Source organism: Muscardinus avellanarius (assembly GCF_963383645.1).
Source record: "Muscardinus avellanarius genome assembly, chromosome: 20".
NCBI classification, from domain to species: Eukaryota; Metazoa; Chordata; class Mammalia; order Rodentia; family Gliridae; genus Muscardinus; species Muscardinus avellanarius.
Window position 1 is genome coordinate 12,170,095 of NC_137806.1, and position 24,359 is coordinate 12,194,453.

Here is a 24,359-nt window from a genome sequence, read left to right on the forward strand (position 1 = left end):
CTCTTGAGTAAGCACAGAGAAGCAGATACCCGCATCTTCCTCGCTCCATGCCCTGAACAAGCGAGCACTGCTGCTCTGGAGTTGGATGCTCTTTGTATTTTTTATATTTTTTTACATTTCATACAAAAAAAGTGTTACTTTCCTATGAAGATAATTTAAATTTTGGTCCAAGGAAACACACTGTTGATGTTAATTCTGGGGTTTAGGTTTTCAGAAGTCCTCCTTCATGTGCTAAGAAATAAGAATCTTCTCACATGAATTAACACATAATTCTAGAGACCTTGACAAAGCTCAACGTGCAGGGGAGATGGCGCATCTAACACCAGCCAGGCCGGCGGTGCACGTGGGCACCCTCACCTAAGAGGCTGAGACAACAAGCTCGCAGGGTCCAGGCCAGCCTTGGTCACGTAGCAAGACCCTCAGGAACTGAGCAGGACCCTGCTTCAAAATTCAAAGTTAAGCTGGGCGTGGTGGTGCACGCTGGGAATCCTTGCGCTTGGGAGGCTGAGACAGGAGGATCGCACAGGTTCGAAGCCAGCCTCAGCTACTGAGTGAGGCTCTCAGCAAGTAAGTGAGACCCTGTTTCCAAATAAAATATAAAATAGGTCTGGGAGTATAGCCCGGAGGTAGAAAGCCTCTGGGTTCTATCCCCAGTACCACCAAAAAAAAAAAAAAAAAAAAAAAAAAAATTAAAGTTAAATAAAATTAAAATAAAAGCTCAGGATAGAGCCTGGAGATTAAATACCCCTGGGATAAATCACCAGCACCAACCAACCAACCAACAATCAAACTAATCTTATGAAACTAATCTTATAAAACATAGAATTAAGTCATATTTTTGAGCAAGCTTTCACCTCTACACTTAATCTAATTAGTAGATCTTCCTTTTGTGATTGGCAAATCACACTTGATTATTCCTGTTCACAAATTTGTAGAAAGGCAGGTCTCCTGCCCCAAGCAACAGGCCTATTTGACAGCAATGGTCTCCCCAGCCCAGGGGTCTCCAACTCCACACCAGGCGCCACCATGACTCTGGCAGAGGGCAGACAGGAAGACGGCCGCCAGCCCCTCTGTCCTCGTGGCTACTTCTGGAACTCCAGGGGCTGTGGAATCAGCTTCCTTCCAGCTCTGGCACAGCAGAAATCCATTGCTCTAAGTACATTTAATAAAATATAATTCAGCGAAAGTCAATGTTCTATCAACAACGCAAGCGGCGGCACCCCAGCGCCATCCCGGGCTCTGGACACTGAGGAACGATGACCACGTCCAGACCTCGCTACACAGTGTGACCATTCAGCGGGCTTCTCAGATGGTTTGTCGTTTGCAGCAACGGTTTAAGAACCAGGAAAATCCTTTTGCGTTTCTATCTTGTTAATTCCTGCGTTAGACTGGTGTTACTAATAACATAAAATATTTAAATTGTGTGTTACACACAGAGCCAATTATAATTATCTAGTGAGAAAATAACTTCATATCGAGAATATAAAAATAATCAATTTCACCACTGCACCAGATCACACACATTACGAAGTATATTCTATCACCAACTAAGGTGTAACTGAGGATTGATGGACAGTCAGAATGTGGGGCCGAGTCTCACCAGCTGATGGCCAAGCAAACGCCCAGAGAGCACCGATCGGCGCCATCCTCCACGAGCGCCTGCGACCTCGATGGGCATAGCCCAGCACGGCACCTTCTTGAACAATCCCATTCTGTCTTACATAGGTTAAATTCCATTTTAAATAGCTCCAGGGCTAGAGATGCAGCTTTGGTATGTACAGGGCCCTGGGTTCCATCCCCAGCACAAAAATCAATCCATCACTCTCGGAGAGGTTGTCCGCAATCAGGATGTGTTAAAACAGAACGTCTTCAATATCTGTGATGCCCGCTGCGTTCCGCTTCTACTCATTGGCAGGACCTTATTTATTTATTTTTTGGTGGTACTGGGGATGGAATCCTTCTACCTCCGGGCTATACTCCCAGACCTATTTTTATATTTTATTTGGAAACAGGGTCTCTTAAGCCAGTGAGGCTGGTTTCAAACCTGCGTGATCCTCCTGTCTCCGCCTCCCAAGCACGGGGATTACAAGCTTGCCCACCATGCCCAACTGGACCTTATTTTAACCATAATGTATTTTGTCCTAAGGCCTTACCCAAAGCACAGCTAAATATATAAACATAAAACTGCCAGCAGTCACTAGGCCGAATGTTTTACTTGTAACGCCTCTGCATCCTACACCATAGCCCAGTAAGATAGAGACTTTATTTTTTTTTCATACAGCCATTTTCTAGATGTTGGAAGAGGTGGCTAAGTTTCCAAATTCACACAGCACAGTGTTTTCCGTCTGAGAGAGACGGAATCCACACCACTGCGCCAGTCCTTGTGTGGCGGATGAGCCGAAAGCCCAGAAATTGATAAATGCGCTAATAAGCTTAATATTTGTTTCTACCGAAGCACCTCAGCTTCCATATTACAGAACAGAAACAGGATGTTCCTTCAGACAATGTTTAATTACCAGTGCTTTTGCCTAGGATTTGAAACTAATTGGAATAGGACTTTGTTTAGTGTAAACAGATATCTCAAAAGAAGCTGATTAAGGGATAATATGTTTCTTACTCAGGAAACGTTCAAAGGAAATCAGCAAAATACTGTGGCTCGTTAACTTGGTGCCCAGCATGGCTGGATGGCTGCACAGGAGCCGAGACCAGAGGGGCTCGGGGGGTCCTAGAGAGAGGCCCAAGAGAGAGGCCCTAGAGAGAGCGCCTGAGATACAGCACCCTCTTTGTTCCCTTTGATGGCTGCTCTCAAATTCAGCCAGTCAGGAGAACGATTTACAATGGTCAGTGGCTCAAGACAAAAAAAAAGAGAGCCAAGTGTGGGGGTGCGTGCCTGTAAGGTCAGTTCTTGGGAAGCTGAGATGGGAGGATCACAGGTTTGAGGACAGCCTCCTCAACTCAGAACCTTGGCAACCTGGAGAAAAACAGTTTTGAGGCAACAACAATATAGGGCTGGGGCATAGCTCACACACACACACAACAACAACAGCAACAAACTTTAAAAAGAAAAAAATACACAATCACACCCACACAGGTGTGGTTTTATCCATTCTGAGTTGTAGTGATTTTTGTTGCTTAAAAATTCTGTATGCCTGCTGGGCCTGGTGGCGCACGCTTGTCATCCCCACGCTTGGGAGGCGGAGACAGGAGGATCACGCAGGTTCGAAGCCAGCCGCGCTGGCTTAAGAGACCTTGTTTCCAAATAAAATATAAAATAGGTCTGGGAGTGTAGCCTGGAGGTAGAAGGGTTTCCAGGAACCCCAGTACCACCAAAAAAAAAAAAAAAAAATTCTGTATGCCCAATTTTAAATCTGAGTGATCATGCATGCTGAGATCAAGTGCTATGTAGAGGAACCTTATAAAATAAATCAAGTCATTCAATACACACACACACACACACACACACACACACACACACCAACCTTTAAACACTCCAGAGCCAGTCGTGATGGCGCACACTGGTAATCCCAGCCATTGGAGACTGAGACAGGAGGATCTAGGTCGCGGCCAGCCTCAGCTACTTAGTGAGGTCCTTGGCAACTCAGTGAGAGCCTGTTTCAAAATTAGCCGGGCGTGGTGGCGCACACTTGTAATCCCCACGCTTGGGAGGCTGAGACAGGAGGATCGCGCAGGTTCAAAGCCAGCCTCAGCTACTTAGTGAGGCTCTCAGCAACTCAGTGAGACCCTGTTTCCAAATAAAAAAGAAAATAGGTCTGGGAGTATAGCCCGGAGGTAGAAGGCCTCTGGGTTCCACCCCCAGTACCACACACAGAAAAAAAAATTAAGAATAAAAAATAGGGCTGGGGGTATCGTTCGGAGGTAGAATGCCCCTGGGTTCCAACCCAGTACTGCAAAAAAACAAAACAAAAACAAAAATAAAAAATGGGAGAAAAAGGAGTGGAATGACTGCCAAGGCAGCTGAGTGGTGTCCACGAGCTTAGTGCACCCAGGGAAGAAGGAAGGGAAGAGGCAAGTAAGGAGGGAGAGAGGGGAAGTTAGTTGGTAGAAGTTCAGCTACGATAACAAATAGAGGAAAAGGGACTTTAAGCCTATGTGAGTATACAACCATGTAGCAACGAATCTCACTACCGTGTATAATTGTAACCGGCAGACATCTTAAAAACAAGAAATAAAATAATCCTGTGCTCCTAGCACTCTGTGTGTGTTAAGGGATGCGCTATGTTTTGGACCTGGTTTCTTCCCACCAAAACTCACACTGGAACCTAAGCCCCATCAAGAGGTGTCAGAGGAGCCAGGCGGGATGGCGCACTCAGAATCCCAGCATTCGGGAGGCTGAGACAGGAGGATCACAGTTTGTGGACAGCCTCGGCTACTTAGTGAGGTACTCTGCAACTTAATGAGACCCTGTTTCAAAAATAAAAACTAAAATATAGGGCTGGGTGTGCCAGAGGTAGAATGCCCCTAGGTTTCAGCCTTAGTAGCACAATAAATAAATAAATAAATGAATATATAAATAAATAAATAAATAAATAAATAAATAAATAAGGTATCAGAGGGCAGAAACTTAGCCGAATCTTGGAATTTAGCTCTGGGCCTCCGGGAGGTGATAGGACTTAAGTCCTCAGGGCTGAGCCCCGTGATTGAGTGCTGGAGGCTGTATAAGAGAGGGGGAGAAAGCCGAGGAGGCCATGATCAGACGTGGCCCTCAGCCGTGGGCTCCGAAACAGAAGCCCAGTCAAACTCACCCTGCCTGGGGTGCTGCGCTGGGGGCAGCGGGAAGCCGACTAAGACAGGATATGAAAGCCACTTATTGAGACCCTCGGCACCCTAGTGAGGCCCCATCTCAAAACAGAAAATAAAGAGTGCCTGGGGTGTGGCTCAGAGGTAGAGATGCACCTGGGGGTCAACTCCCCGTATCCACCCCCAAAGCAAAATGAATATAAAGAGGGGAAAATGTTAAAGATGCCGTCCTCTGAGGGTACCTAGGAGGAAATGACGACTTAGAAGTAACAGACGGGCCAGGAGCACCTGTTAGCTCAGGCGGTAGCGGCCAGGTGTGGAGGTGTGCACCTGTAAGCTCAGGACCTAGCACGTTGAGACAGGAGGGTCGCAGGTTCCCGGCCAACCTCAGCAGCTCGTGGAGCCCTCCGAAATTTAGTGAGACCCTGTTTCAAACTAAAGAATGGGGGTGTCGCTCGGAGGTAGAATGGCCCTGGGTCCCATCCCCAGTACCGCAATAAATCAATAAATAAATAAAATTAGGGCTGGGGTGTAGCTCAGAGGCACAATGCCCCTGGTTCAAACCCCAGTAACCACAAAAGCACAAACAAGTCAAAAATCAATAGATGCGGCAAGACAAGATTTTTGGTACTGGGGACCAAACTCAGTGGTTTTTTGCCTCTGAGTTACACCCACAGCCCTATTTTTTATTTTGAAACAGGGTCTCACTGATGTGCTGAGGGGCTCAAAAAGTTGCTGAGGCTGGCCTTGAACCTGCGATCCTCCTGTCCCACCCTCCCAAATACTGGGATTACAGACATCTGCCACCCTGCCAGGCTCCTTAACTATGCTTTAAAATGTTAGTATTAAATATTACTAAACTCCTATTTCTTTTTCAGCAGAAAGTAAGCTGCCCTTCGCTCCCCAGTTAAGTGACTTTGGGTAGGTTCTGACATTTGGGCGCTCCAAGCACACGGAGAGCATCCTGTCTAGATCACCTCACATATTGGCTGCCTACCGTTCTTTGATGCTACACATTTCGGAAGACTGATGGAAGACAATGCGATCCCTGAGGACAGGGTGTTTATATTACCAAGAGCCTGGAAAAGGGATCCATTCAAGATAAAACATTCCGCTAACAACTTTCACGGTTCACTGGCAGAGAAAAGAAGGCTTATTAGCTTGGCACTCCGGATATGGCCTCGTCCATATGGTAAAAAACATACCAGATTTTTTAAAAGTCAATCAAACCATTCTGGCCTAGCTATTAAAATAAGCAGCTTGGTCAATACAACTGGTTGTGTTATTTAAGCCCGTCTGTTCTCCCAAAAGACTGGAAGGGCCCACACCAGGAACGGAGTGTGATTCTTTCAGTTCCGCTCGCGCCTAGCACGGGTCCCGAGGCGTGGCCACAAAGAACTATTTTCTAACTCTAAAAATCAGGACATGGCTGACATATGGTCTAACAATGGGCAAAATAAAAAATAAAAAAGATGCAAATACAGATGCTTCTAACAAGCCTGACGGAAGTCAGATCACTGGCCCAACAGCCGCCCGGCGGAGCCGGGATCTGAATCCACAGCCGCCGTGTCGGCCGCACTTGGTCCTGCTAACACAGCGCCCGGCCAAGGCGCTGTGAGCCTGTTGGTCCCCGCGGGAGAGGACGAGCCCTTCAGACACTTTATACGTGCCCTACAACTTCTTCCAGGAATCCTGAGGACTGTCAGGAGCAAAAAACCACTAAGACAAAGCAGCTCATGTTACCTTCAGTGCATAAGAATCAAATCTTTATTTTACAGAAAGCATTATCAATAAATAAAGCCCTTTTTTAAATCTAAGTATTTATATAACCATGGATGGCTTCTTACATTTTTAGACTTGCTTCTTCAGCAGAATCGGGAACACAAGAGGCCCCATTAGGTTTTCTGAGAAACATTTAAAAGATAAAAAAACGGGCTGGGCGTGGCGGCACACAGGAAGATCGCAGGTTCAAAGCCAGCCTCGGCAACTTAGCAAGGCTTTCAGCAGCCTAGCGAGACCCTGTTTCAAAATAAAAATATAAGCTGGTGTGGTGGTGCCTGCCTGCTATCCCAGTACATGGGAAGCTGAGACAGAAGGATCACAAGTTCAAAGCCAGCCTCGGCAACTTTGCAAGGCTCTCAGCAACCTACTGAGACCCTGTTTCCAAATAAGAAATAAAAAAAAAAAAAAATTGGGCTGGAGGTGTGGCTGGGAGGTAGAATGCTTCTGGGTTTAAGCCCCAATACCAAATATATATGTGCTGGACATGTAGACTGAAGGTAGAATGCCCCTAGATTAAATCCTCAGCACCAAAAATAGTTTTATCTATTAATTTTTTTTTTGGCGGTACCAAGGATGGACTCTAGGGGCACTGTACCTCCGAGCTACACCCTTAGCCCTATTTTTCAGTCTTTCTATTTTTTGAAACAGGGTCTCTCTGAGTGGCAAAAGGCCTAAGTAGCTAAGGCTGTCTGCGAACCGTGATCCTCCAGTTCACCTCCTGAATGCTGCGATTACCAGCGTGCGCCTCCACGCCTGGCAGTTTTAATTTCTTTTCAAAGGTAGTAAACGGCCCAGCCCAATGGATTTATTTATACCTCCAAATGCATATACATATAGTCAGTGTTTAAGGACACCATATTTTTATTTGCTAACCTGCAGTTGTTTTTACTCAGCATCAACACTGGTAGAGCTAGCGGAAGAAGCTAATCTGGGCTTTAGACAGACTGTTTAACATGGCGTAATGACAGGTGTGCGGCACGGCACGCCGCCCTGGAAGCGATGAGAAGCGCCTCCCATTTGTCTATCCTTTCTTCCCTTGCCAGCACTAGCTGCTCTCCATCTCCGGCTATGCTGAGGCTGTTTTCATGTTTTCCATTAGTTACCCCCCCAACAGACCCAAGACCAATTGCGTGCTTCAAGAGAAGTGGTTGGGGCTGGGCATGGTGGCCCACACCTGTAAGCTCAGTACTTGGGAGGCTGGGACAGGAGGGCTGTGAGTTCGAAGACAGCCTCAGCAATTGTGCGACATCCTCAACAATCTGGAGACCGTGTTTCAAAGGAAAAGAGAGAAAAGAGCTGGGGGTACATCCTGGAGGCAGCATGTCCCTGGGTTCAGTACAAGAGGGAAGAGAGAGAAGAGGAGTGTGTGCACCTGGATTTTAAGCCTTTCCAAACTTGGAGGCTGGCTGGCTGGCTCTGACAGCCAGGCTGAGGGGAAGTGGGGCACTTCCGGTACGTGTGCAATCCATCGCCTCCCCACCCCCAGTCTCTCCCTAGGAGGCAGCACAGCCTGGACCCAGCAGAGGGAGAGCGGGCGGGCTGCGGCCGGCAACCTGGTGCCCTGGAATGGAGGTGCACACACAGCAGCGGCCGCAGCACCCAGCAGGCCTGGCGGGCGCTCCTCCTCCCTCTTGGCGGGCCTGGGAACCTCCCCGGCTGCTCGTCTGACTCCCCAGGAGCAGTCAGCTGTGACTCTGAACTCAGGACTTGAACAAGGATAACTCACACGACACCATCATTACCAGTTGTTCAAATGAAGAAAGACGGCAGGGACCCAGACATAGACATGTGCATCCACACGTACACACACACTCTCACATGGGCACAAACACATGCACCCACACACACACGTAGTCAATGCATGCACATGCACCCCTACCCACAAAGATACACACTGATACACCCGCATGCATACACATATGCACAGGCACACACACGTGTACACACATACACATGGAAATACGCATGCACTCATACACATACATATACACCACACACACTCACACACATATACAGATGCATACACACACGTACAAACAATACCCCACACACATACCCATAGACACATGGATGTGCCCACATGCACACACACATATACACATGCACACCCATACATACACACATGGACACGCACATCCACCTACACACAGCCACACACACTTCCATACGTACACACACTCATGTATACAATGCACAAACACATGCACCTACACTCATACACATACATAAATACACGCACGCCCGTACACGCACACACATACACTGATGTCCTGCAGCTTAAAACCTTCAGTTTTAAGTACAGTTAAAAGAGAAAAAAGTTGGATCAATTAGCAGCCCCGCGTACGTGGAAGCATCTTCAGGGCCTCGGAGATGAAAGGGCGCGGTGCGGAAGGCGAGCGAGGAGAGTCCGAGCAGGTGCAGCGCTAATGGATCAAAGCCCAGGAGGAGGCGTGCGCACCAGCAGGCTCTAATGAAATATTAAGGTAAGTGATTATTGATGAAAAATGAATAGGCCTTTTTGATTTCAGCAACCTTTAAATCACACCTAGCTAATTAAAACGACTCAAACGCGCTCATTTCCTCTTTGACGGGCATCTCGCTCTCCTTGGGCACGGTGAGCTCCTCCGCCAGGCGCGGAGGTCCCTGAGCCCCGGCCGGCGGGCAGGGAGTGCCGGGAAAGACAGGCTCAGAGAACCAAAATGGCATCCTCATGTTTGAGTTCTCATTTCCAATCTGGAAATCTAAAAAAAAAAATCCCTTAGGATAATTACCAAAATTCTGCCTAGTTTCAACATCAGGTAATGAATATAACATATTTATAATACTAGTATCATGCAATTATGTGGTTTTTATTTAATTGCAGTTTTTTTGGTTTTTGTTTTGGGGATACTGGGGATTGAACTCAGGGGTATTCTAACTCCAAGACATCCCCCCAAGTTCTTTTTACTTTTTTATTCTGAAGCAGGGTCTCCTTAAGTTGCTAAGGCTGGACTCGAACCTGAGATCCTCCCTTCTCAGCCTCCCCAGGACACTGCACTGAGCTCACAGAGCTGTTTAAAATGGACTCTCCTTCCTCTGGGTCTCACAGGAGGGAGGCAATGGTTAGGGTCACCAGGGGAAGCTTACACGGCAGCGTAGGCTGGGGACAGCCCCCCCCCCCCAGGTCCAAAGCCTGCAGGATTTGCACACGCCCTCTAGTATCAAGACCTCCTCCCCCTCTCAGTCTCCTGTTTGGGGAATTCATGTTAGGCCCTCAAGTTAAATACTACGCCAATCACTACAGATTACTTTGCTTCCTAATTACAGGGATTAATCAAATGTCCACAGCAATGCACATTTAGCACCGATAAAGACCTGCAGACATTAACTGTGGCATCAAAATAAAATGCTAAGAGCCTTACAATAAGGCTTTCCACACGAAAGATGCTGCAGATAAGATACAAAATCATCATCTGTCAAATACACAAATCAGCACAGAAAACTTTTTAACATCTAAATATCCTTAGAACTCCAGAATAAGGATGATAATGGCTGGGCATGGTGGTGCACGCCTGTAGTCTCAGCGTTTCGGAGGCTGAGACAGGAGAATTGCAATTTCAAGGCCAGCCTCAACAACTTCATAGACCTTCAGCAACCTAGTGAAACTCTATTTTGAAATAGGACAGTTTAAAAGGGGGTGTGATTCAGAGGTAGAACGGCCTGGATTCAATCCTCAGTACCTTAAGAAGCAAACACAATAAGCGATGGTGGTGTGAGCAGAAGCACCATCAGGCTACTATCCAGCACTGTGACAAAAAGCACCCGTGGCCATCTACTTGGAAGGAAGCAAGGTTTCTCTGGGCTCAGGAGGGCTCTCCTCCCGCCGTGGGTAAGCCTGTGGAGGGCTGATGGGGCACAGGGGTTTAGGGCCGGTACAGTAAGCAGGTACGGGGTCTCCGGGACTATGTGTGCCCACAGGGACTGCGCTGCAGAAACCCTGGACCTGGATAAACCTCTCCGCCTCTAAGCTGTGCTATCAGGAACTCGGGTCCCACAGCAGGAGAGTCCTCCTCACGGTGCTCCGTGTGCTCACGAGTCGGCTGTGAAGGCTCCTTCTACCCCCCAGCACCGCCGCAAGCCTGGCGCTTGCCGCCACTGAATACCATACGGGCAGAGGAATGCGTGCGAGAAACTTTGGGCCCATTCGAAGGTTTACCCTTGGATGTTTCTCTGGGATCAAGCATACAGAATAAAGACAAAAAAGGAGGAGGAGAATCACGAGACAGAAGTCTTTATCTTCAATCAGCTTTAGAATCTGTTGCAAAGTAGGTAACTTTTTAAAAAATTATGTTAATAGCATACCAAAAAAAAAAAAGAAACACCAAATCTCCCAACTCCTTTTGCATTACAATTCTTACTCTGTAGGATTTAAATAATAAAGTTTTAGTCCGCAGGCACGCACACCCAGTAAGTCCTTGGGAAGGAGGTATTCGTGGTCGGTTTGGACCAGTTTCTTCGGTGCATCTGTCTGGCGCTGGGTGCCTGGCCTTTGGTGACGCGCAATCAGGTTAGAGCCCCAGCAGGACACCAACCCTGAGCCTGGGCCAGGCCAGCCTCTCAGAGGAGCCAGGGTGAAAAGCCCGCACCTGGAGGAAGGCGAGTCTCTTGGCCGGTGGCATTTGTTTAACTTGACTGTCTACCTTAGAATAAGAAGAGAAAGGCCACCTTTCTTAGAATAAGAAGAGATAGTCACAGGAAGCAATCGCCTTGGAGACAATGACCCGCTCCCAAGGCAGTTTGCTCAGGGAAGAAATATTTTCACATCTCTGTATTCCTAGGGACTCACCATGTAACTCAGAGAGATGGTGTCTGGGGGCAGAATCAACGGCGAAAGGCAAAAGCTGATACAGAAAACGCAGTTTAAGAACATTTACAGAAACGCCCATTTCAGGATATTTCAAATGCATCTTCAAATAATTACTACCTAGCCATCCAATACAGGAATCACCTAGTCATTTTCTGTTCTGTAACAACCCAGAAACCTAATACTTTTTCACATTTCTGAGTATGCACTTTGAGTAAAGCATCACAACTACTCCTAGACCATGACAGGAAACTATCTTTTGAAAATCAAGAACCACGCTGGGCGTGGTGGCGCACGCTTGTCATCCCCGCGCTTGGGAGGCTGAGACAGGAGGATCGCACAGGTTCAAAGCCAGCCTCAGCTACTTAGTGAGGCTCTCAGCAACTTAGTGAGACCCTGTTTCCAAATAAAATATAAAATAGGTCTGGGAGTATAGCCCGGAGGTAGAAAAGCCCCTTGGGTTCCACCCCCAGTACCACCAAAAAAAAAAAAAAAAAAAAAAAAAAACGCTTTTCCTTTAGTTCAATAAGATCCACCAGTGGGGGAAATGGAAGGGGAAGGAATGAAGGAAAAACAGAGAGGGCGATCAAACAGTTCCCACGCTGAGGATGCAGGGTGCCCAAGGGAAAGCTCTAGAACATCTGCGAAGTTAATTTAAAAATGGATTGTGGATTCGAGCGAGGCTTGATAACGTCTCCCAAGAAGTAGGAAATGCATCACACAACGGGTCTCGCATGATCCTCATGAATTTATATTAATAGTTGATTGGTATTCCATCCTTATACAGGTGCAAAATAGAAAAGAATGCCAGCCTAAGATCACTAAATACCAGTAAGATTGGGACTTGAAGCCCCAGGCTTGGCTTGAAGAAGGGACCAGGAAAACCAGGCGGTGAGGTCCAGACAGATGAGCTGTTGTTCAAGCTGCAGGGAAAGCAGGATCGTGGAGCTAAAATCAAATGAAATACCAGGCAGCTCAAGGAGCTCTGGCCATGGCATGGCCCGTTCATCTTCAAAGTCCTGAGTCCAGTTCCCTGCAAAGGCGGGGTATTAAAGCTGGAGTGAAAGCGCTCACCCCACTGGGCACTGTTTGCTGATCGACACCGAAGTCTCAAGCAGTTTTCTCTCAGCCCCATATATCTGCAGAGTATCTCCACTTGCCCAAAGGCTAAAATAAATATATAAATAAACAATCCCCGTTACGCATTACTCCTACAAACAAATTGTGGTTTCCAGCAATGTTAATCAACAAAAAGAATTAAACAAGAAGCCTTTAAAATTAGCCGTGACCTTATTTATGGCTCCATTACTTCTGCGATTTCATTTGCTGGGTTGTTTATGTATGTCGCCCCAGCCTTTAATTTAATTGCTTTGTCTCTAACTGTATTAGAATAGCTTAATGAATGGTGAGCGCCACTTCTTGTTTATTTCCCTCACCAAAATTTAACATTTGCAGAACGTGTAGCACCAAAATACCAATTAATTCACCCATGGGCATGGTGCCACAGGCCCACAATGCAGTGCTTGGGAGGCCGAGACAGGAAGACTGCAGGTTTGCGGCCAGCCTGGGGAACTTGGTGAGGCCCTCTGCAATTTAGTGAGACCTTGTTTCCAACCAAAAAGTAAGATGGGGCTGGGGTGCAGCTCAGGGTACAGTGCCCTGGGTTCAACCTCCAGTGCTGAGAAAAAGAAGTGTGGCCAGGACACGGGGCGGCTGGCTGGTGGGGCCCCGAATATCAACGGCACCGGCCCGCAGGCCGTCCATCACAAAGAGGTGCAGGACCTTCGCCAACTGCTTCCGCACGCTTCGGACGAGGGAGACGAATGAGCGGGAGGGAATGCAACGTGGTAAAGCGGCCTTTGACTCTCCGAGCGGCAAGTGCAGCCTGGTTACCCAACCCGCCATTTTTAGGAGAGCACAAGTTCCATAACTGCCTGGATTTGAGGAAATTAGTTTCTTTCTGTGTTTGCCAGGCCTCCCCTAGACACAACTGGATTCCAGTTTTAATGGCGAAAAGCAAGTTCACAAAGGTCTTTTCTTTTAAAAATGGCATTTTCTCTTTAGTGATAAAATGCATGCAAAAAGCATATGATTATGGTATTTATGCCTCCATTAAGGCGTCCTCCGCGAGCGAGGGGAGTGCAGCCTACTATTTTCCTGCTATTTAGATTTATGGCAGCACAGTTCTTACTTTATTTCAATTATATTTGAGAACAATGCGCTCCTGGTGACAAGTGACTGCGGTGACACTCAGCCAATGTCCAGGAGAGCCGTCTTTCTGTGCAGCTCTTAATAACAGATTCTGGAATCTCGAGATAAAAATACAAAGTGCACGGTGCCTGTAAGTAAATAAAAAAATAAGGAACTGCACCCCGCCTGTTAGAATTCACGGCATACAAAACTTTCTATATTGTAATTGCGTAACTCCGATGAAAAGAAACCTTTGGGTGTCAAGAAATACTGCACAAAGTTTGGGAATAATGGCACACGAGACGACCCTTTCAACAAAACGACTCGCAGGCGAGCGACGGTCATCATAAATGCTGGGCATGGCGGGGCCACTCCCCTGGGAGCACACCCCAGTAAACTAACTCATCTTGAAATTGTAGATCTTTATTTTTCTTGCCATTGGTTCATATTAGACCAGAAGCTGTGAAATTTCAAGAAGAAAACACAGGACCAACTCTCCGACATCTAGGCATGGGCAGTGTCTTGAAATAAGACCCTCAAGGTTCAGGAAATAAAAGCAAGAATCTATCAAATAAAAAGCTCCTGCAATAGCAGAGGAGACAACCAAGAGTCTAAGAAGAGCCCACAGGACGGGAGGGAAACCGTCACCAGGTAGTCCTCAGAGAGGGCTCCGAGCTGGAATACAGAAAGAATTAAAAAAGCTTAACACCAAGAAAGACAAATGAGCCTGTTTAAAAAAAAAACAATGGGCAAGTGTGCTGAACAGATACTTCGCAAAAGATGAAAAATAAATGGCCAATAAATATATCCAAAAAACGTCCAGTCCCACTAGCGGTCACAGCTGGCAGCTTTTGCACAGAGGAGACAGGCTCAGGGTCAAAGGACTAGAGCCGAGATGCAGTAAAGACGGGAAGTCGCCTATGCCAAAGACACAGGGGTCGCGGGTCACTATGGCTGGTTGTAGAGGTTGCAGCTTATAAGCAGGGTAAAAAATAAGCACGCTGACGTTCTTGTGTGTTTAAGATTATTGATATGAAACACAGGATCGGGTCTGGTCTCTTCAGCTCCATCCAACATGAGCAAGCCAAAGGTCGCCAAGGACCCGAGCAAGAAATAGTCATCAGAGCCCATAAATAAAGCCTATAGGCTGAGAAAAGTTCATGGGCCACAAAACTAAACAGGTGCAAAAATACCTACAGAGATAAGAATGATGCTAGCCTACACAAAGGGCCTCATGACCAACACGTGGAAATTGAGAAAAGAGTCTCCATTTTGACATCAGATTCACAGCATTTAATAAATTATCCATGGCTGCTTCCACGTGGAGCTACCAAACCCACATTCCCGATCCATCGAAATGATTAAGTAACAAGACTGTGCATCCTGCTTTCTTGCTGAACAAAGAAAATCTGAGAAGGGAGCAGGCTGTGCTTCGGACTGCCAAGTCCCTGAATCCAAGGATTTGAATAGTAAAGTTCATGGGTGCATTGCGAATCCCGGTGACATTTAGTCAACTGTCCTTCAGGACTCAATCTCTGAGGAGGTTCTCGGCTTGTATTTCCTTTAGGATGATTTTTTTTTTTTTTTAAGAATTGGCATGCTGGGCGTGGTGGCGCACGCTTGTAATCCTAGCACTTGGGAGGCTGAGACGGAAGGATCACGGTTCGTAGCCAGCCTCAGCTACTTAGTGAGGCCCTCTGCAACTTAGCGAGACCCTGTCTCAAAATAAAGAATAAAAAATAGGGCTGGGGGTGTCGCTCAGAGGTAGAACGCTCCTGGGTTCCATCCCCAGTACCACTAAATAAATAAATTAATTGATTAAATGGTTAATTAATTAGTATTAACACGAGCATCCCCTAGGTCATCTTACAGGTGCGTCCCTTCACCATCAGAATGAACGTTCACAAATACGACAACACAGAGAACCGTGCGCTTTTACTGTCTCGCTGAACGAGAGCGGAAGCAGGAGACCTCACGCAGAAACTGCACACCTCTGCAACACGCAGGCGAAAAGCCGAGGGCGTGAGCACCCCAAAGCCCGCAGAAGTTTGGAGACGCTCGAGGGGTGGGCTGAGCCAGCATGGAGCTCCCGGCCGAGGGCGAACTCTAAGGACTCACCGTGCAGCCGCCGCCCCAGTGTCTGATTTGTGAGTTTAGATTCTTTAAACAGTGTTGGCCATATCAAATTAACGCTGATCATTTGAATGTAACGACTCTGCCATCTTGTTTGTGTTTAATTTTGTAAAATGCTTGGTCTATTAGTTGTAAAATGGTGATAAACAGAGGGACTTTAGCTGTATTTTATTTTTATACATAGTTAAGCAATGTTATATTCAAAACGAATTAAACCAACGCTGCTGTATCCAGAGACTGTCTTTCCTTTTTAAAAGAATTTTACACTGCTCAAGTCGGAGAAACATGTTTTCTTTTGTGGGGGCGGGGGACAAAGAAACCCAGGGTTATTTTACCTCCATGTACACCCCAGCCCGTTTTATTTTTTTTATTTTTTTTGAAACAGGGTCTTGCTAGGTTGCAGAGACTGGCCTCAAACCCAAGGAGCGATTCCAGGCCTGCACCAGCAAGCCAGCTCGTGGGAAACGCGCTCTCCAGGGTGCTCTCTGACGGGAGAAGATGGTGGCGTGGCGGCGCTGCCATTTTTCCAAACCGAGTTCCCATCCAGTGAGAGGCGGGAGGGCGTACTGGAGCGGCTCAGCAGTCACGGGCTTTTTGGAATCAGTGACATCATGTGTTGTCTAATGCGTAAGTGACCTTGTCTGTTACTTAATGCTTATCTTCTGCAGAAATAATAATTAAGTAAACCACAGTCACGTTTCTGTAATACTTTTAAAAATCAAATCGCCTCTCGCTGGGTGAGGCGGCATGGGCTTTGGAAAGCGGCAATGTCCACGCTGAGAATTTGCTTGAAGTTACTCGTCCCCAGCACGGAAGCCTCTCCTGGGGCGCGCTACTGAGTGAGGCTCTGTGGATTGGACTCAGACGCATTCTACTTCCAAGCTACACCCCAGCCCGATTTCATTTTTTATTTGCAAACAGAATCTCACTAGGTTACTGAGAGCCTTGCCAAGTAGCTGAGGCTGGCTTTGAACCTGCGATCCTCCTGTCTTGGCCTCCCAAGAACTGGGGTTACAAGTGTGCACCACCACACCTGGCTATGGAGTGGATTTTTGATAGAAATTATTTAGAAGGCTATTCCTCTTTGGTGTGATGTAAAGCAGAGGCCCCGGGGGGAAAAGCTGTGGTCAAGAGCAGAGAAGCTTTCTGAGCTCAGGGCCTTTTGCAAAATCTGCAGAAATCTCCAGGCAGGATTTAGGACTTTGCAGGAAGACACTGGGGTTGGACGCAGCCGGTCCTGGTCACTGGTTCCTGCAACAGCCCCGCGAGCTCCGGCTCTCTCACAAGAGGACTTGGGCGCTACCTCTGGACCCTCAGGGCGCTCATTACTGTCAGATGTGTGAACTGGGGCGGCAGATGTGAAAAGAAGAGCACCTTGGTCAGTTAGCAATAAGACAAAAGCTAACTTTTATTTACTTATTTATTTACTTTTAGTTTCTCCAAAAGTTCCATAGTGACCCTGTTAAGCTTTCTGGTGCCCCTTCTGTCCCCTCTAAAACATTTTCTTCTTGTAAACTGGGGATTGAACTCAGGGGTGTTCTTCCTCTGAGCTATATCCCCAGCCCATTTTACTTTTTCTTTTGAAATAGGGTCTAAGTTTCTGGCGGTCTCACTATGTTGCTGACTTCAAACCTGCGATCCTCCTGTCTCAGCCTCCAAGTGTTGTGATTATAGGTGTGTTCTACTCTGCCCAGTTCCATGAAAACATGTTCAATGGGGAATTCATGACCTCCAAGTGCTGGGTTTTGACCTTCTACAAGCAGCTTTCATAACTATGACAGAAACAAGCAAAGAGCTTTGAAGAAAATGTCACCATCACTGATACTAACTTCATTGAGCCCTGACATATCTGTGTTAGTTACTAAGTGAGTAAACCTTCTAGATGAGCGCACCAACAAGGTTTATAGAGGTCAAAGCCATGACAGTCAATGCCAAATAGGTTTCTAAGATAATAAAGAAAATCTGAAGTATAAGAGCAGCAGCAACGGGAAACACCAGAACAATAACGGAAGCAGAATGGGGATGGGCTAAGAGTGGCGTGCGCCTGTGAGCCGCAGCCACCCTGCACCCCATTAAGACGTTCCCCTACACCGCACCAATAAAACAGAAGAGGATCCGCGTCTTCATTTGCTCCTTTTTTGTTGTGCTGCCCTACTTACTACTAAAGGAAAAGAGAAAAAGAAGCTTCCTGTGGGTGTGCGGAGGGCTACCTGTTGCCCTGTCGAGCCTTATTACAAACAGCTGAAGTGTGTAATTAACTGATCGCTTCCAAAAAACGCCGCAGCCAAATGACAAGGGCAGAAGGAACTGCAGCGTATCTTTTCTCTTGCTCAGGTTCACACGCAGCCCCCAGGACCAGCTATCCACCCCAACTCTGGGCATCTGTAAGAAAGGCAAATCCTTGGGCTCTGCCCCTGAGGATGCGCAGAGTCAAGAAGCAGGGAAGAGTGAATCAGCTGACACCTTAGGAAGTGCTCAGACAGCCCTGACGCTCACAGGATTGAGAACCACTGGTTTTAAGTGAAACCACTTATAACATACAAAGCCCAGCTCCCAGACAGAGCGGTGATTAAAACAGATTACTGTTTACGACAACACCTTGCATAGGCTTGATGTAAAAGAAGATGAGTATTATTTTTTTTCATGAGCTAAACCCCATATGGTGCTGGATTAAACAAATGGAGGAGTGGAAAGAGATCTACTTAAGATTACTTCAGTTGAAACTTGAAATATATACCGAGGCGTCTGAAATGAGTATACGGTTAGCAATATAGAGCCCTTAATAAGCACATAACCAAGGAATGCATTGCCATAGTCATTTAGAGTTTGCATAGCTATATAGCCATTTAAATTTCTGGCAACGCGCCCCCTCTGTGTGCCTTGCTGATTCACACAATCCCAACCTGTGGCCTGCAGCTCTTAAGCAGCAACTTGAAGACTGGCTGCACTCCTTCTCAGGCACTAAGGCCTTCATAATATAAAACCATGCCACAAAAAAATAAGTGGCCCTTCTAAATCATAATTGGGATAAATCATGTCATTTCCCATCTATTTAATTACCTCACAGGAGGCTCTCCTGATAATCAAAGCAAACATTGCCTGGGCAGAAGAGCCATAATTTTAAGTTTCCTTTTTATTTGAGTGATAAACTAAAGGTTGGTGCTCAGGCCTGAATCCACTGAAGAACAGAATGAAATATGCCAGAATCATTAGAAAAGCCATCAAAACCTCTTGCCGCTCTATTAGGCTTCGATTTGTGTAAGCCCAGTACTTCTAGACACACAGCTTTTAAAAGGCCATTCGTAACCGGCGGCGCAGGTCCAAGACTGACACGCGATCCGGTCTCTGGTCAGAAACCACAGCCGGGTGGATTTGGAAGCAACCTGGCTTCGGAGCGGGGCCTACCTGTCTGCGGGCGACGCCTTGGCACCCCGCGGCTTCTTGACCTGGGCGTAGAGCACGTCCATCAGGTGCGCCTCCCGCGGGCTCTGCGGCCTGGCGCTGAGGGCCAGGGAGCCCTCGTAGGAGGACAGGCCCCCGAACACCAGCTCGTCCTCGCAGGCGAAGGTGCGGCGCAGGTCTGCGATTTCTGCGTAGTCGCCTTCCCGGGCGCGCCGCTCCCGGAACTCTCGAGTTTTGGCTTGAATCCTGTCAAGGGGCAGCAGAGGAGAAACCAGAGACGTCATTCCTAAGAACTGCACACGGGCGCATGCTCCAAGCAGCGGTGCACAGCATGGGATGCCTGCAGCTCTAGAGGAGCGGAGCCCTGAGCTACTCACCATGCTGATCGCCAAGTAATGGCACGGCGGGACGGTCCACTCGCCTGCCTCGGTTCATGGCAGAAAGCACATTTACTTACTTATTTATCTACTTTTGGAGTACTGGGGATAGAATCTAGGGGCATTCTACCTCTGAGCTACACCCCCTGCCCTATTTTTTATTCTTTGTTTTCTAACAGGGGCTCACTAAGTTGCAGAGGGCCTCACTAAGTAGCTGACCTGGCTGAGAACCTGTAGTATTCCTGTCTCGGCCTCCCCAGTACTGGGATTACAAGTGTGCGCGACCACACCCAGCACCAGGACCATAATTTAAATCCTAAATTTTAGCTTGCACCTAGCATTAATATTTCACCAGGAATAGATAGTTGCTGGCTTTACTTGGATATGGCTCATGAATTTCTTTTAAGGCAAGAAGTGATTTTTTAGAAAGTTGCACAAGCATACACACACATACACACCACTAAATACACATCAGGCACAAACACTAAAGTGTTACTTACGCATAGTGGATCCATCCGTACTTATAGTGTATGGATATACAGGCATAACGCATATATCTTACTCATTATAAACAAGCCTTAAACATTACACACACTATGAAGCTTAGATATGGACTCAAACCATATTCTTTATTAATGTCAATAGACTCAGTCTAATTACACTGGCTTCGGCGTTACGTGGTATATGTAGGAGCAGAAAACTCAACAGAGATTAAGGACAATCAAATTCAGTATCCAGTCGAATTCTGAAATAAAACTTGCCTGCATAAAAACTAAAAACAATCTTATGTGATCATTTATACTAAAAATATACTCACTTTACTAAGATTTTCTTAAAGTACTTAGTGCAAAGTCTCTTTCTATTTATAATATGTTGGTATAACTTATGCCCTAATTCAATTTTAGTTATCTAAAAATAATTGAGTCTCGGTAGAGTTTTGATGACTTTTTTCACAGAAAAATTTTTATTATATCCTTAAAAAATGAAATATTAAGCCGGTGTGGTGGCACATGCCTGTAATCGGAGCATTTGGAAGGCTGAGGCAGGAGGATCACAGTTCAAGGCCAGCCTCAACTAAAGAACAACAACAAAAAAAATAGGGCTGGGGGTATAGCTCGGAGGTAGAATGCTCCTGGGTTCCATTCCCAGCACTGTATAATAATAATAATAATAATAATAATAATAATAATAATAATAAATTTACCTAGAAGCAATAAAACTTTGGCAAAGATGTAGAGAAAAGGGAACACTATGTGCTGCTGGTGGGAATAGAAGTTTATACAGTCATTACAAAAATCAGTATGGAGGATCCTAAAAGTACTAAAACTAGAACTATCATATGGTCCAGCAACCCCAGTGGGTCTGTATCAAAAAGAAAGGAGTCTGCCAAAGAGACATCTGCATGTGTGTGGTGACTTAAGCACTATTCACAAAAGCCAAGATAAGCAATCAACCTAAGTTTCTGACAACAGATGACAATAGATCAAGAAATGTGGTATTTATACCCAATGGAATACTACTTGGTCATAAATAAGGAAACTGCGCCAGATGCAGCACGGTGGATGGGCCGGGAGGACACTATAGTAAGTGAAAGACAGATTACTGGCTGCTCTTACATATCCATGGAAACAGAGTTGATCTCAAAGAAAGAAAGGAATAAAAACAGCGGCTTCTAGAGAGTATGCAGAGGGAGGGGAGGGGGACGAGCTTACCCAGCAGGAACGGGGCTAAAATCACAAGCTTAGAGGAAGAATCATTTCTAGTTCTACTGCACAGTATGGAGAATAAAGCTAATAATATATTGTAAATCTCAAAAGAGCTGGAAGAAAGGGTTTTGAACCATGACAAGTGTCTGAGGGGTAGAGATGCCAGTGACCCTTTCTTGACCATCACATGACGCACACTTGATCTAAACGTTCCTGTGAACCCCACAACTAAGTACAATTGTGTCATGTCTTTTAAAATTAAAAATGCAGCTGGGTGTGGTGGCCCACACTTGGAATCCCAGAACTTGAGAGGCGGAGACAGGACAATTGCAGGTTCAAGCTCCTGTTTCAAAATCAAAAGGTTCTGGGGGTGTAGCTTAGAGGCAGGCTGCTTCTCAGTTCAATCCCCAGCAGGACACCAAAAATAAATAAATTAATTAAATTTCAGCAGGTGATAACGAAGCCATCGGGTATCTAGGAGCCAAATGGGAAATAATCTTAACTGAAACTTTACCCCTCAATCAAAAACCAACTCAAACTGCACCACCGGTTTAAAATGTAAAATGTAGAAACTATATAAAAAAAAAATACTTAGAAAGACAGAAGAGCATCTTTAAAGCCTGGGGTTTGGAAGTGTTCTTAGAAATTGAGCAAAAAGTGCTTTCCATAAAATATACACTATACAAAACCGACATCGTCAAAATGACAACCTTTTTCTCTACAAAAGCTCTAGTTCCAAAATAAATAAAAAGATAAGTACAAACAGGAAGAATCTATCTGCACACCACTTCCTTGACAAAGGGGTAAAGCGTTATGAGAAAGCCAGCCACGGGCAGAGAGCAGGAAGAGATCAGCCCAGGAAAGGACGCTCACGGCCACCTGCCGCGGGACGAGCTGCAGACCGGCCAAAATAAAAAATGCGACAGTACCAACGCAGGCGAGGGCGAAGGGACACTGTCTCTCGTGCGCGCCCACCCTGGAAGCCAGCCTGGCAGTCTCCGAGAGATAACTAACTAGCCACTCTCCATCCTAGCCAGCAACCGCACTTCTGGGCGCTTCTCCCAGAAAAATAAAAACTGCAGTCCACGCAAAAGCCTGCACACAATTGTCCAAAGTCATTTTATTCAAAAAATTGGAAATAGCCAAAGTGTCGTGTAAGAGGTGAATGGGTAAACAAATCGGGTCCCTCCCTGCCACAGAATGGCACTTGGCCATGCGAGGGGGACAAATGGTTGCCACGTAGCTGTGTGCCCTGGCTCCATCTCGTCATGGGGTTATGTGAAAAATGGCTGATCTCAGAGGCCACGTGCTGAGCAGGAGGCGGTGGCTGCCAGGGGTGTGCTTGGTGGGAGCACTGAGGGGAGAGTCCAGGCGGAACAGCTGCGTCTGGACCAGCGGCAGGAGTTGTCACCGCTGGGAGACCTAAGGGTATGCGCGACCTCCCTGCACCATCCCTGCAGCTTCTTGCTGATCCAAAGTTATACATAAATTAATTCTTTTAAGTCTAGGAGGCTGTCAGTACGGCCACAAGCACGCTTGGCGTTTCCCTTCCCTGCTTTCTGTTTCACATTCAGCTTATCACCATCACTCCAGTTTTGATTCTTGATTGTTGGACCCAGAGGGTCAGATTTCTCTAGTTTGGTTTTCTGGCCATGAAAGCTCCCTGCGAGCCTGGTGTGGTGGCACACGCTTGTAATCCCAGTACTTGTGAGGTTGAGATGGGAGGGTTGCAGGTTCAAGGCCAGCCTCAGCTGTTTATTGAGACTCTCAGCAACTTAGCGAAACCCTTTTTCAAAAACTAAGAAGTCGGCTGGGGGTGTAGCTCAGAGGTAAAATGCCTCTGGGTTTATTCCCAGTGTCTATCTGCCTGCCTAGGGCGCTCTCTCTCTCTCTCTCTCTCCCTCCCTCCCTCTCTCTCTCTCTCTCTCACACACACACACACACACACACACACACACACACACACACACCCCTCCCTGTGTCTCCACAGCACCAGGGGAGCTGAGCTGTCGTGAGGGACACCGCGGCACCCAGCGCAGCAGCCACGAGCGCCCACAGCGCCCCTTGGCTATAGGAATCAGTGCTCCTCATACTCCCCCAGACCCGCTAGACTTACTTCCTGAGCTCAGAACCAGTGATTTCCTTAAATGGGAAGAACACTGGAAAATTAGAGATCTTTATGAGGATAGCACTAGCTCCTCATAAATACAAGTCCCAGGAACAGAAATAGCAACTCAAATTCTAATGGCAAATTTAGCTACAATTACCATCAGTTTTTTTTATTCTACTCCATCTCTCCGAGAGCAATTACGATGGTGAGGGGCATTATTATAAAAGCCCATGATCACTGACGACTGCATGGACTTCCATGATGGGAAACCCCAGTTACGGAGAGGAAATTTTACCCTTTTCACCACACTGTGTTTTTGACTCTGGATTCAGTCAAGGGGGGGGGAAATGTATCAGACACAGGGATATTTGACTTTAATTCAATAGGTATTAATCTGAAGCTCAATTTCCACTTCTCTAAGAGCCCACTTCACAACTCTATTTCATCACCAGCAAAGTGTCACCACTCATATTTAATATCTAGGGTCCTGGCACTCACATAAGTCTTAAGTTTGGAAGTTTATCTGATACAATCTAGATAAAAATACAGATACAAATATATAATGCTGTGTTATATAGAACTACATAATATAAAGATGAAAGTTCTGAATTTGGGAACCCTAAAAAATTAAAGGCAGTTGCTTAGATGAAGAGTGTGTGTGTGTGTGTGTGTGTGTGTGTGTGTGTGTGTGAGAGTGACTGGGGATTGGACCCAGGGATATCCTACCTCTGAGCTACAACCCCAGCCTTATTTTGCTTTATATATTTTTGTGGTCATAGGGAATAAGCCCCGGATTCTGCCTCCGAGCTACACCCCAGCCCTCTTATTTCAGCCTTGCAAGTACTGGGATAGCTGGTGTAACTGGATGAGGGATGAGCCCAGCTCACACAGGTAGAGAGGAAGGCATGGTACAAGAGGTCAGAAACGCGGGGTTTCTCAAAGGAGTTGCCCAAATCATCTCCCCGAACACCCTGCACATCACTTTCGTTATGTTACTCATGAGTCCTCGATTCAAATTCTTTTCCCAAAGTACAGAGAAAAAAAAATATTCCTTGGGG

At 46.5% G+C, this 24,359-nt stretch overlaps 1 protein-coding gene across 12 annotated transcripts in view; it reads right to left on the reverse strand.

Annotated features, from left to right (window-relative positions):
* The window catches only part of PARD3 (par-3 family cell polarity regulator), a gene marked incomplete at both ends in the record, with an annotated part of 556,932 nt that overhangs the window by 122,137 nt on the left and 410,436 nt on the right, over positions 1–24,359 (reverse strand). For all 12 annotated transcript variants that reach the window (XM_080716979.1, XM_080716980.1, XM_080716978.1 and 9 more), the window contains one exon: positions 19,112–19,354. In XM_080716979.1, the coding sequence (XP_080573105.1) occupies positions 19,112–19,354 (243 nt within the window). The remainder of the gene's footprint in view (positions 1–19,111; positions 19,355–24,359) is intronic.